Source organism: Furipterus horrens, unplaced genomic scaffold (genome assembly GCF_987537825.1).
Source record: "Furipterus horrens unplaced genomic scaffold, mFurHor1.1.pri manual_scaffold_1, whole genome shotgun sequence".
Lineage (NCBI taxonomy): Eukaryota > Metazoa > Chordata > Mammalia > Chiroptera > Furipteridae > Furipterus > Furipterus horrens.
Genome location: NW_028327171.1, coordinates 82,606,590 through 82,620,336, shown reverse-complemented (window position 1 = coordinate 82,620,336; position 13,747 = coordinate 82,606,590). Strand labels below are relative to the sequence as shown.

The following is a 13,747-nucleotide window of genomic DNA, read 5'->3' as shown; positions in this document are numbered from 1 at the left end:
TAATTATAGGTATGGGGATCATTTGGAGGGTTATCAGCTGGGAGGGGCAAAAGGGAGAAATGGGGAAATGGTGCAGGGATTAAGAAGCATAATCAGCTGGTACAAAATAGACAGGGGGAAGTTAAGAATAATATAGGATCATGGATACGGACAACGGGGAGGGATATGATTGCAGGAGAGGGGGTGGGCTGGGTGGGGGAGAGAAATGGGGGAAAAATGGGACAACTGTAATTGAAAAACCAAAAATAAAAAAAAATAAAAAAATAAAAAAAGAATAATATAGGAAAGGATGAAGGCAAAGAACTTATAAGCACAACCCATGGACAAAGGGGGGTGAAACTGCTGGAGGGAAGGGGGTACTGGGTGGAGGGGGAGCAAAGGGGAATAAAAATTGGGACTGCTGTAAGAACATAATCAATAAAATATACTTAAAATTTTTTTTAAATACAAGTTGGTAGTTATAGAATAATCATGGCGATGTAATGTACAGCATAGGGAACATAGTCAATAATATTGTAATAACTTGTATGGTGCCAGGTGGGTACTAGGTTTATCAGGCTGATCACTTCAAGTTATATAAATGTCTAACCACTGAGCTGTACAGCTGAAACTAAAATAATATTGAATGCCACTATAATTGAAATAAACAAACAAATTTTGGTTTTTGAATATCTTCATGCCTTAAGAATAAAGAAGCCAAACACATGCAACTTTTTAAGTATAATAATTTGCCTTGTTTATTCTCTGAGAAGAGAATCGTGCTATAATTCTTAGAGGATGGAGGCAGGGATGGGTTCCTCAAGACAAGGAATCTGAAGACTGAGGTATAAAGTCCCAGCTGCTTTTGGTGGGGAAGTGGCTGTGCACATATCTTTCATAAAACTAATGCTGCCCTATTCACCAACCACATCAGCTTTTGTAAGATTAAAATGAATGTAGCAGAAAGTACTCCATTATCTGCAAAATGCTGTATAATAGTATATTATTATTATCACTAAACTCATCTTATTTTAAATTTTGCCACCTCTTGAATCTAAGCACAAACAGATATTCTAATCCTTCATATACAGGTGTTCAGTTATAAGAAGACATTCTACTTTACTAACATCAAAATTAACAATAGGTACAACGTATTGAGTGACTGCTATGTGCTTAGTGCTTTGCAATATCTTACTTCTAATCCTTGCAACAATTCCAAGAGGTACATATTTTCCCAATTTTATAGATGAGAAAACTGAGACTCTCATACGTCAACTAACTTACCCCGGATTATGCATTTGGTGAGTGACTGAATCAGAATTTATTCAACCCAAAATCCCTCTTAACACCGAATCCTATATTCTTTCCATTGAATTACATGCCTCCTTCTCTTTCCCCTGACATGTAATAAATAGTTTAGAACTAGAACCAGGACTGGGAAACCTGCAAGGCTCAGCACAACTTCTCACCTGAATTAAAGTGAAGGGGACTCTGTACAACATAAAGGATCACTCTGAAAAGAAGGTGGAGATCTGTTACCCCCTTCTACTAAAAGCTGAAATGACCATGAACAAGTTTCTTAATCTCCTGGGCCTGGTGTGTGAAATGGAAACACTTGCCCATATGGCTGCTGTTAGCAAACAGGACACCCAGCAGCCTAGAGAACATGAAGCAGCATGTGAGGACCCTGTGTGCACACTGTGGCACTGTGGCTGTCTTCTAGCCTGACCTTTCCCTCACTGATGTCATACCTCGCATTGTCCCAAGCTTATCTTATTCTTATTCTTCACCTCATGAAAAAAAAAAAGAAGTAGACTAGCTCCCGAACCTCAATCCCCCAAGCAGGCTTTTTCTCTGTGTGTCTTCCAATCTTACCTAGGAAATAATATAGAAGGAACAATCCCTATGACTGTACCCTGAAGGGAGAGAGTCAGAGGGCCCCGTTCCGTTTGTAGTAAACTTGGTGAGAGGACCTTTCGGAGACTCGCCCCCAGACTCTGCTGCTCCACACAAAGATGGTCCACACATGGCTATGGGTAGACATTTTGTTCCAGGTAAAGGGAGAAGGGACATAGAGACAGGCCAGAGAAGGAACTGTTTGCAAGGTAGGCTCAGACCCTTCATTACCTTCAAATCACCTCAAGCCAACAGCTACCTACCTCATAAAATCCCTGCTGGAGATGTTTTTCAGAGAGTTTGTTGGACGATATCTAAATATGCAGTCACTCAGCAGGTTTGTTTACCCAAACACTGAGGCTTATTAACGGTTTTTTAGTCCAAGGGCAGAGAGAACCAGACAGCTGATCCAAGACACTATCTGGTGCCAGGTGGCCACCGGCCTGGTTGACATTTCTTCCACATACCATACACCTCACAACTTGGCCACACAGCTAGGAAAATTAATCGTCTGGCCTACACTTCCCATGTCTGGTGGCTACAATGAAGCTGCTTGGCTGAAAGGGGCATATTTTTATTTCTCATTTAGACACAGTGTCCAGGGAAAAAAATTAGTCCACGGTAATGGAATTAAAAAACATGGCCAAGAAGAACCCCATCAAAAGGGAATGGAAAAGAAAAAAACAGGAAGGAATGGTGTGTCCTGTAACTGGACAGAGAGGGAAGATGGGCACTCAATGCCTTACAGCAAGGCACACAACAAGGGAGACGAGTATGGTCATTTTTTACTGAAAGAATCTTGAATTCAAGACCTTATACAGTATTCTTCCAGAAAGGAAAGTTGTGGGATAGCCTTATTTAATGTTTCCTAAAGAATAATAATATATTGTATGTAGTTTCTCAAAGATGCTCATTTCTCCAAATACTGTTAAGTTAAAACCATGCCATAGAACACATTCTTCCTTGGCTTTGCAGCAAAAGTCGGAAATAGCATTTATTTGTTAGATGGCAAGTATGTGAAGATTTTGTTTCAATGAAATGACTCATCTGTCTTTCTGTGAATTTTTCATAGTACTTTTTGAAGAAATGGCTAAGTCACCACCCCTGAACCAAGCCAATGGAAAGCTTGAATCCTAAACCTACCTTTAAGCAATGTTATAAATATGGGAAATTTACAACCCAAGAAAACCGTCTTGCTTATCAAAAAATAATGAATAAAAACAAACCAAAATTACCCACCTCTGAAATAAACTCTTCTACAAGGCTCTGGTGGTGGAAGCTAGAAGGATCCTGTAGTTCTTCCTTGTATTCCTCCCCCAAAAGGTGGATACTGAATTCTGCAATCTGTTCAGCTGCTGGTTCTGTAGATTCTTCTATCACAGTCTCAATTTCATTGCTAATCTGAATTTTTAAGGAAAGAATAATAAATGTTAATGTTTACTTATTTTATCAAAAAATATATACTGACTGCCTACTATATACCAGATACTATGTCAAGGGTAACTTCTGATGATCATCTTTTATACAGTGTTTGACTTTGGAACTAATTGGGTGAACCTTAAGACATAGGTTAATATTAAAATTATGGTGCATTTAGGAACTGCCTTTTGAACCAGCGATTGCACTACTAGAATTATACCTGAAAAATCCTAAAACACTAATTCAAAAGAACTTATGCACCCCTATGTTCATAGCAGCACTGTTTACAATAGCTAAGTGCTGGAAACAGCCTAAGTGCCCATCTGTAGATGAGTGGATAAAAAAACTGTGGTACATTTACACAATGGAAAGAAGCAGAAAGAAAGAAGGAACTCCTGCCATTTGCAACAACATGGATGGAACTAGAGAGAATTATGCTTAGTGAAATAAGCCAGGCAAAGAAAGAAAAATACCGTATGATATTACCTAATACAGGAAACTAAAGAACAACACAAACAAAAGAACCAAATAGAACAAAGAGCAGAATAGCAGTCGATAGGGGGGAGGGGCGAGGGAGAGAAGGGGGATAAGTAAGGGAAGGGTCTAGTCAAGGAACGTGTATAAATGACTCATGGACATGGACAACGGGGAGGGATATGATTGCGGGAGAGGGGGTGGGTTGGGTGGGGGAGAGAAATGGGGAAAAACGGGACAACTGTAATTGAAAAACCAAAAAATAAAAATAAAATTATGGTGCATTTATACATTTCTTTAAACACACAATGATCAGTTCAGCGAAAGACAGAAAAATTTTCAAAAATAACCTCTAAATTTGACCATTTGTGAGTTAAAACACAGTTGACCATGCTAAAATTATCATCTAAAAATAGCCTAGACGCATGGTTCTCAACATTGTTTATATGTTTGCAAATTCTTTGATGTTTGGCTTAATGGATGACAGCTGGGTTCTCAAATCTGCTTCTGCATTAATCAGTTTCAACATGTTATTGTAGTTTAAGTATGTGAAGAAAATTTAGCCATACAGAAATGTATTGGGGAAAAGAGGAATATATTAACAGCCTTTTCAGGTAATTGTGTATTTCTTTTTAGATACTACCAAGCTCAACAGGAACAGGTGGTAGTTTCTTAATGGTTTGTTGCTATGTGGAATCTGAAACCATATCAGCAAACTTTCGTACTGTGTATTATTAGAATCCAGGTCTTCCAGTGACCAAAGCTGGCATAATTAGAGCAACAAAATGAATACTTAATTATAATCCAAATAATAAAATACAGTCATGCATTGGTACTAATATGATTTAATAAATAAATGTATGAGAAGTGACAATAGTTCCTTATGAAAGAATTCCAATGAATAAATGTGGAAGGAATGAGGGAAACAAAATATCACTACTAGAACATACAGTAGTAACTGCTGCATGCAAGATGCCCTTGAGCTCATCTAATCCCAGTCTCTCTATTTTGATACAGAAGAAAACCAGGATTGCAAAGGAAGAATGGCTAGCCTAAGGGCTCCTGGCAGGCCAATGGCAGATGTAGGAAGAGAACACAAGGACTTTTCCACTGTGTCATTTTGATCCCTGATGGGTCATATCATCAGCAACTTTCAAAACTGTCGGAGATCCCACCATCACTTCTGAGGTTTGAATTCTCTCCACAATACCCCTGACAAATGGCTGCTCATCCCCAATTTAAAATGGCTCCGATAAGAAAGAGTCATGATTTTCAAAGGCAGACCATTACATTTCTAGAAAAGCTCTCATGGTTGAAAAGTTTTTAATATTAAACCCAAATATATTTCCCTGTAACTGTTACCATTGATCCCAGTTGGTAACCTGGGACACTTATAAACAATGTAGTCACCAGAGAGCCCTTCAAATAAGTACAGGCAGCGCTCATGTCTTCCCTGACTTTTCACTAGTTCCTTTCCTCCAGACACTCCTCAGGCTTTTCATGTCTTCCTGAGAGTGTGGTACACACAAAGGAGGTCTGATGCACTAAAACATGGTAGGACTACCAACCCCCTTATGATAAATCCTATATTTGTATTATGCAACCCAAAATCACACTAGCTTTTACTAGGTGTTTTTCCTCCAGTTAACTGCATCATACTGCTGAGTCATACTGACAGTAATATCAACAAAAACTCTTAAGTCTTAAATAGAATTTTGTACGAGACTCTGCATTTTTCCATGTTAAGTTTTACCTCACTAGATTTGAACAGAAACTTCCATTTCCAGTATTATTTTAAAAGAAATATATTTAGTAACCTTACTGCTACAGAATGCCTAAAATGCTCAATAAATATTTTTGAATTTTTTTAATGCATAGTTCATTTGCAAGAAAGAAAATCCCAAAGGGTAAGAAAGATTAGAAGAAGCCAGAGAAATGATTTAGTGTTATACCTGTATATGGAATATCTGCTGACCCCTTGACACCTAGGCTTTAGTTTTAATTTTTACCACAAAGAGATAGAATACAAAGTGGAAGGTCTACACATGTTCAAAATCAGATCAATAAAGCAAGAAGTCTAAAAACACAATAGACAGTTTGAAACAAATTAGTCTAAGTTGAAGGAAGAATTAATGAACTGAAAGACATACTTGAATGCAACGCAGAAAGACAAAGGAATTTAAATTATTAAAGAGTAATTAACAGACATGAGAGATACAATAAGAAGGTCAGACATATCTAATCATAAGAGATAACAGCTGAGAGTTTCTTTTATAGTCATTTTTGTGAAACTGCAGAATCCCAAATACTATATAGTAGTTTACATATATACAATATATGGGATATACGGTATCTGGGATTCTGCAGTTTCACAAAAACAGGTAGAGGAGTATATTTATGTTTGTTTATTTTTGCTTTGGCATTGTGGTATTTCCTTAAGCTGAGGCTTTATACCTATCATAAATTCTGAGAAATTGTCAGCAGTTATCTCTTCTGATGACAGCTAGATCGATCGACTTAAAAGTAGACAAGGAATACTTTTAGGGGGTGGGGGGCTCCTTTCAAGAGGACCACAATATCCTGAAACAAAAAAGCCCCCATCCAGCAAAATTTATTATTTGAAATCTGTTGTCAATATATTTATGCTTAAGTTTACTGCATCATAAATTATGTATAGTTATTCCATTAATGCATATTTTGCTTTTTAAAATAATTTTTATTGTCTTTATAGAGTCTCAAGTTAAAGAATCCCTTGAGGGAAAGAATAGGAATTTGCATTTGCTTGTATGTACCTTTAAGAAGTCTGGAATATTTCACAAAAATGTAACAAAAGCTGTTGACTAGTAGAGTACAGGGAAGGGGTAGAGATTGAAAACTGGACAGATGGCAGAGTTAAATATGTGACTTCACCAATTACAGTGTTTGTTATTTTTTGACACATGTGAAGGTAATGTCTCTGAAAAAAAAATAAGCAAAAAGTAAAATTAGACTTCAAAAAAAGTAGACAAAAACAACCAGAACAACAACTAAACTGATCATTGAGTTCCCAGTAGCAACAATAAAAGTTAGAAAATAGTAAAATAAACCTTAACCAAAAAAATCCTCAATCTACAATTTAATACAGATTTAAAATATTTTTCTAGATTAAGGGGATAATAAAGATATTTTCAGGTGTTCAAAAACTAAGACTGAACCAGTGAGACACTCTCACTAAAGTATTACTTTAATACCAGGAACATATATTTGAGAAGGAAAGTTAACCTCAAAAAGAAGTCTAAAATGCAAAAAAGAATTTTAAGAAAATAAAATGATAAATATCATTTATCAGTTTACATAAGTGTACAAACTTTAACTGTATAAAACAAATACAGTACAGACTAATTTGTGGGAGTAAAAATTAAACTAAAATAGAGGGGAAAAAATAACAAAAATGCTAAAAAACAGAATAATCAGTAAGATGATCATTTGAACACAGTGTTCTAATGTTCCCATACTGCTCAGGATAAGGATAAAGATTTTAAAACACTTAAATTTTGCTAAATTCAATATCCATTATAACTTATAGTATATCTACAAAATAGAATAAAGTATATGATCTCTAAAATGGTAGATGGAAAAATATGTCAGGAAAAACTGAAATGTAAAATTGTATCTTGAGCTTTATTTTGAAATAATTCTTAATTTTGAACTAGGCAATCTAATTCTGGTTAGGTATCTCTATAGTGTTTTGTTCTATAAACTGGCTTCAAATCACCTTTTCTGTTTTGGATATTAATGTTCCAACTGATTACACACAATTTTTTCATTTCCACTACAGTGAATTTTATCTCATTCTATGAATGTTTCCAAACCTAAATCATAATTATTCTGCCTCAAGTTCAGAAGTACAGTATTCCCTCACTTATCGCGGGTATTATGTTCTAGACACACCCCCGCGACAGGTGAAAATCCACGAAGTAGGAACCTTACATTTATTTGAGTATTTATATATATTTTAAGGCTTTATAAACCCTTCCCACACACTTATAAACCATTCACAGTCCCTTATTAACCTTTCCCACTCCCTTATAACCTTTTCCACACTTTTATAAACACTACTTATGTTCTTAAACACATTCTACACTCTTAAACCTATGTAACTTAAACAACATACGTATACAGTACTGCAAAATCCCATGATAGAGCAAAAGATCTGCGATAAATAATTAAATATAATATTTTAAAAAATCCCGTGATACAGTGAGGCCACAATAAGTGAACCGCAATATAGAGAGGGACTACTATAAAGTATCATTTTTTATTCACTCATTCAATAAGAAATATTTATCAAATGGTGATATTTTCAGCACCATGAATTTCGGACACAGTAGTACTGAAGGTACTGACTTGGACATCAACACAGAAATCCCAAGCTACTACCAGCCTTGCTCAGTTATAAGGAGGTTGGTGGGGCACAGTGGTTCACTTATTCTGATTTCACATACGTTAAAATGTGAAAAAGTGTGCAAGGTAACTAAATTGTACCTTTTTAATGGATATGTTCAGAGTTTGCTATATCTTAAGTAATCAAGAATTTATGAACCTCAAAATTTTTTAAATACATATTTTTTCTTTTTTTTTAAATTAATTTATTGTCGTTCTATTACAGTTGTCCCATTTTTCTGCTGCCCCATCCACCCCATCCCTTCTCATAGAGTCAATCCCCACCCTGTTGTCCATGTCCATGAGTCATTTATACTAGTTCCTTGACTAAACCCTTCCTCTTCTTCCCCTTCTTCTCCTTTCCTCCCTCCACCCTGGTCACTGTTAGTCTGTTCCTTGTTTTCATGCCCCTGGTTCTATTTTTCTCATTTGTTTGTGTTGTTCATTAGCTTCCTATATGAGGCGAGATCATATGGTATTTGTCTTTTGCCACCTGGCTTATTCACTTAGCATAATACTCTCCAGTTCTATCCATGCTGCTGCAAAAGGTAGGGGTTCCTTCTTTCTTTCTGCTGCTTAATATTCCATTGTCTATACGTACCACAGTTTTTTGATCCATTCATCCATTGATGAGCACTTAGGCTGTTTCTAGGACTTGGCTATTATAATTAGTGCTGCTATGAACATAGTATTGCACAGGTTTAAAAATACATATTTAACAAAATTTCTAACAAAATATTTCTATCTTTCTGAGCATAAGTATATTTTTTAAACCTGAATATGATAGAGAGTCAACTTAATGTTATATAGTGTCCACATTGCTATTAATAATGATGTGCCTGAAAAACATGGTGCCTCTGGATTTTTAAACTTCCGGCCAAGATGAAGGCGTAGCCGGACACGCTGCGTCTCCCTCCACAACCAGGAAGGAATACAACTACCTCAAAACTAGAAACAACCAGAAGTTCCAGAAAATCAAATGTGTGGAAGTCCAGCAAACAAAGATATAAAGAAGAAATACTCATCCAGACAGGTAGGAGGGGAGGAGCCAGGGCGGAGAGGACACGGTGTGGTGCCGGTAGCAGCAGGCTGGCAGAAAGTGCAGTCACACATTTTAAAAAGTCAGGTGGGACACCTGGGGAATGTTCCCAGCTCCTCACCAGACCTCCTCCCCAGACCTCACAGCTCACAGTACCAGCACCGGGGAAAATCAAGCCTCATTGCTTCTGACTGTGCAGACCAGTGGGGGTTGGGGTGGAGGCAGAAACTGCCAGTCTCAGCAGAGTCCGCTTGTTTAAAGGGCCCCCATGGTCCTAGAACTTCTGCAGACCCACCCACTCTGGGAACGACGGCCAGAGCAACAGCTAGAGGGGCGCCAGTCCAGTGCAGAACTGGGAGAAGTGCCTGGAAAGGGGGCGAGTTCTGGGCAGGTGGCATTGTTCCCTCTCAGACCCCTCCCCCACATACAGCACCGTTGTCGTCGGCAGCCGTCCGTCTCGAGAGACGATGGTGTAGCTTCTTAAGAGTCTATCTGCACCGCCGAGAATGGCTGTGCAGTCCGACTCGGGAGTGACATGGTAGTATCTGTCTCGGGAGTGACATGGTAGTATCTGTCTCCTCCCGTGTTGAATCGACATCTTGCGATGACACTGAAGCTACAGAGCCTGGGCAGGGTAATATGGAGGGTCTGCTGTTGCCCATGCAGCAGACCCCCCCTCTCTTCGCAGCTGAAGGGTCCAAGGGAAAGACGGAGTCGATACAGCTTGGGTTCAGGTGCGCCGCAGGAGTTGCCAGTGTTGACTACAACGTCAAACCGCCTTAGGGACTCCGGCTCCGGATTTTCTGTCGGGGTTTACTCCCTTAGCCTTTCCCCTGAAGAGGTATGCCGCAAGGCAGCGGAGGATACAGCACCACAACATGGTGAAACAGGTTGCCCTATACTGACGAATCCCTAAGACTTCGCCCCTTACAACGTAACAGAAGTGACAGCTCTACCTGGGATGTGGAGGCAAACAAACACAGGAGCCTGTCAGGATGAGGAGACAGAGAAGTACGGCTCAAAAGAGGGAACAGATCAAGGTTCCAGTGGGAGAACTAAGCGATGAGGAGACAGCCAACCTAACAGATGAGGAGATAGATATCCTAACAGACGCAGAATTCAGAACACTGGTGATAAAAGATGCTCACAGGCTTGAGAGATATGCTTGAGTATGGCAAAGGCATAAGAGAAGAAGTGAAGGCTATGCTAAGTGAAACAAAGGAAAATCCACACAAAACTAGTGGAGAAGGGAAGGAAACTGGGGTTCAAATCAATGATTTGGAACATAAGGAAGGAAAAAACAGTCAACCAGTGGAGAATGAAGCCAGAATTGAAAAAAATGAGGAAAACTTCCAAAATTTTGCAAAGCAGATGGTCATACAACTCCGAAAAGCACGGAGGGTCGTGGGCAAGGTGGACCCAGAGGGGACCACACCAGGACACATCATGATTAAGATGCCAAAGGTGAAAGATAAAGAGAGAGTCCTGGGGGCAGCAAGAGAGAGGCGGAGAGTTGCCCACAGGGGGGTGCCTATAGGACTATCAGCTGATTTCTCAGAGGACACTTTGCAGGCAGGAAGGGATTGGCAAGCAGTATTCAATGTGATGAAAGGCAACCTATAACCAGGATTACTCTATCCAGTAAAGCTATCACTTGGAATGGAAGGGCAGATGAAGTGCTTCCCAAACAAGGTAAAGCTAAAGGAGTTCATCATCACCAAGCATTATTATATGAAATGTCAAATGGACTTATTTAAGAAAAAGTTCAAAACTATGAACACTAAAATGACAACAAACTCACAACTACCAACAACTGAATCTAAAAAATAAAAACAAAATCCAACTAAGCAAACCAGAATAGGAACAAAATCATAGGTATGGGGATTGTTTGGAGGGTTATCAGCTGGGAGTGGGGAGGGGGAGAATTGGGAATATGGGGCAGGGATTAAGAAACATAATCGGTTGGTACAGAATAGACAGGGGGAAGTTGAGAATAATATAGGAACAGGTGAAGCTAAAGAGCTTGTATGCATGACCCATGGACATGAACTAAGGGGGGTGGGATTGCTGGAGGGAGGGGAGTACTGAGCAGAAGGGAGCAAAGGGGAATATAACTGTATAACTACTGTGACAACATAATAAAATATACTTAAAAGAAACTTAAAAATTAACAATTTTAGCAGATTTTGTATTTCTGAGGTGTTTAATAAATATTTATTAAATTTAAAAAAAAACAATAGACAGGGGGAAGTTAAGAATAATATAGAAAAGGGTGAAGCCAAAGAACTTATATGCACGACCCATGGACATGAACTAAGGAAAGTGGGAATTGCTGGAGGAAAGGGGGGTACTGGGCAGAGGGAAGCAAAGGGGGAAAAAAATTGGAACTACTGTAACAACATAATGAATAAAATATACTTAAAAAAAAAAAAAAAAAAGCTATATCCTTTCCCACCAAGGAAGAGGAAGCTATGTCCTAATTGAGTTAGGGATAGAAGAATGTAGGCAAAAATCCCCATAATATATTATGTCACATAGCCCACAAGAGACAGTGAGTGGGATTACCATAATGACAGCTCCTGGGACACCATGTCATTTCATTTATAATTTGAAGCCCCTTCTCGCCAAAAGCTTGACTTGCTGATGAATCAGATTCTTTTTCATGTACTGGTTTTAGAATCTAAAACATTTCCATAAGGGAACACAGGAAGTCTTGTGTACTCTTACAATGGAATAATAATCTCTGTTAACCCTATTCTCCGTGTTAGAAACTAAATAAAACAGAGTGTCACTCACACTCTCCTCTGGCCTCTCCAAGCTGCTCTCTGAGGTAGCTTCATAAGAGGTCACCCCTGGATATGGAACACTGAGGACAGCATCTAAGTAGAAAAAGAAAAACATGCATATGAATCCAGTCCCTGACTAAGTCAGAATTTATATCAGGAAACAAGGAACTGACTACATAAGGCAGTTGCTTTTTCATCCCGGAAATTCGGTTTATTCTAACCCTAAGACACATTTGCAGAGTCTTCCTATAATAAGAAATAATTATGACTCATTCATTCATCCAACAAGCATTTACTGAACACCCATTACATGCCAGACTTTATGTAAGACACCAGAGCTATCTGGTAAAGGGGACAAAACTGAATGAAGTAACACTGCCAGAGAGGGGAAGTGGGTGAAGGTGGAAACTAACCATGAATTGACCATTGTTGAAGCTGGGTCTCACTGTGCTATTCTAATTTTTGCATATGTTTGAAATTCCAATAAAGAGAAGCTTTTTAAAAATTGATTAATAAAGAAAGCAACTACCAATTTACAGGAAATAGAGAAGACAAAGCAACATGTTCAAGCACACCACAGAATGGAAGCAGAAAAATCCTTACTCTGGGGAACTCTACAAGACAAATGACAAATGATGAACCTAGAAACGTTCTAACTGTTGACATGAGTAGTGGTTACAGAGTGTTTGCCTTATAATAATTCCTTAGGTCATACATTTGTTTTAAGCAGCTTTCTGATTTGTATCATACTCAATAATTAAAGATTTTTAAGTACCCACAATATAATGCCATACATTGTTTTAAATTACTTTTTCTTGAGGCTCTTAAACAACATATAGGGAGAGAGAAAGATGATATTTTTTAAATGTGAGCTAAAAAATTATTGCTAGCAAGACTGTGTTAAACCATAAGTAATTTTAAAAGAAAAGTATGTAAAGGCACAAAAGCAAACCTGCCAATGTTGAAGTATCGCCAACAGGAACTAGAGGTGACAATTCAGGGCTGGGGAAAAAAATGTCTGGAGTTAATAAAATGATAGAAATGTGAGAGTTTACTTGTTGTTGTTTTTGGGTTTGTTTTTTTTCTGAAAAAAATTCAATAGATCTTCATAATTTATTTATTTCACATGTATTGACTCCTACTCAACTAGAATCACACTATACAAAGTACTCCCGTACTTACTATATCATGTACCCCGTTTTATTTCTTCTCAGTTCCTTTCACTATGTGAAATTATTTTGTTCATTTTATTACCTATTTCTTTATCTCTATCTCCAACCTGTTAAATCCTCCAGAATGACATTGTCTAATATGGTAATCACTGTATATAGGTAGCAATTTAAATTAAATAAAATCAAATAAAGTTTAAAATTCAGTTCCTCATTCACACTAGTCACATTTCAAGTGCTCAACAGTCCCATGTGACTAATGGCTGCCATACTGGACAGCACAGTAAAGAACATTTCCAGCACCACAGAATGTTCTGTTGAATAGGACTGCCTTAAGAATCTAAACTCCATGAGATCAGGGACTTTGCCTGCCCTGTTCTTGCTGTTTCTACAGCCTAAATAGTACCTGCTATTCAGTAGACATTAAATAGATATTTCTGAATGAATAAATAAATAAATACTATTGACAAATTACAGAAGACATGCGTCATATAGTGGTGAACAAAACGCCTATGATCTATGAAAGTTAGTCTTATAGAAAATAGACTCCAAGTAAATTATTA

The 13,747-nt window shown here is 38.0% G+C and overlaps 1 protein-coding gene across 1 annotated transcript in view; it reads right to left on the bottom strand.

The window, feature by feature from the left end:
• IMPG2 (interphotoreceptor matrix proteoglycan 2) overlaps positions 1–13,747 on the bottom strand; it is a 71,348-nt gene that overhangs the window by 31,959 nt on the left and 25,642 nt on the right. Inside the window, exons 6-8 of the mRNA XM_090257430.1 lie at positions 12,968–13,017; positions 12,026–12,108; positions 3,115–3,276 (exon numbers count right to left, since the gene is read on the bottom strand). Coding sequence (XP_090113556.1) covers positions 3,115–3,276; positions 12,026–12,108; positions 12,968–13,017 — 295 coding nt within the window. The remainder of the gene's footprint in view (positions 1–3,114; positions 3,277–12,025; positions 12,109–12,967; positions 13,018–13,747) is intronic.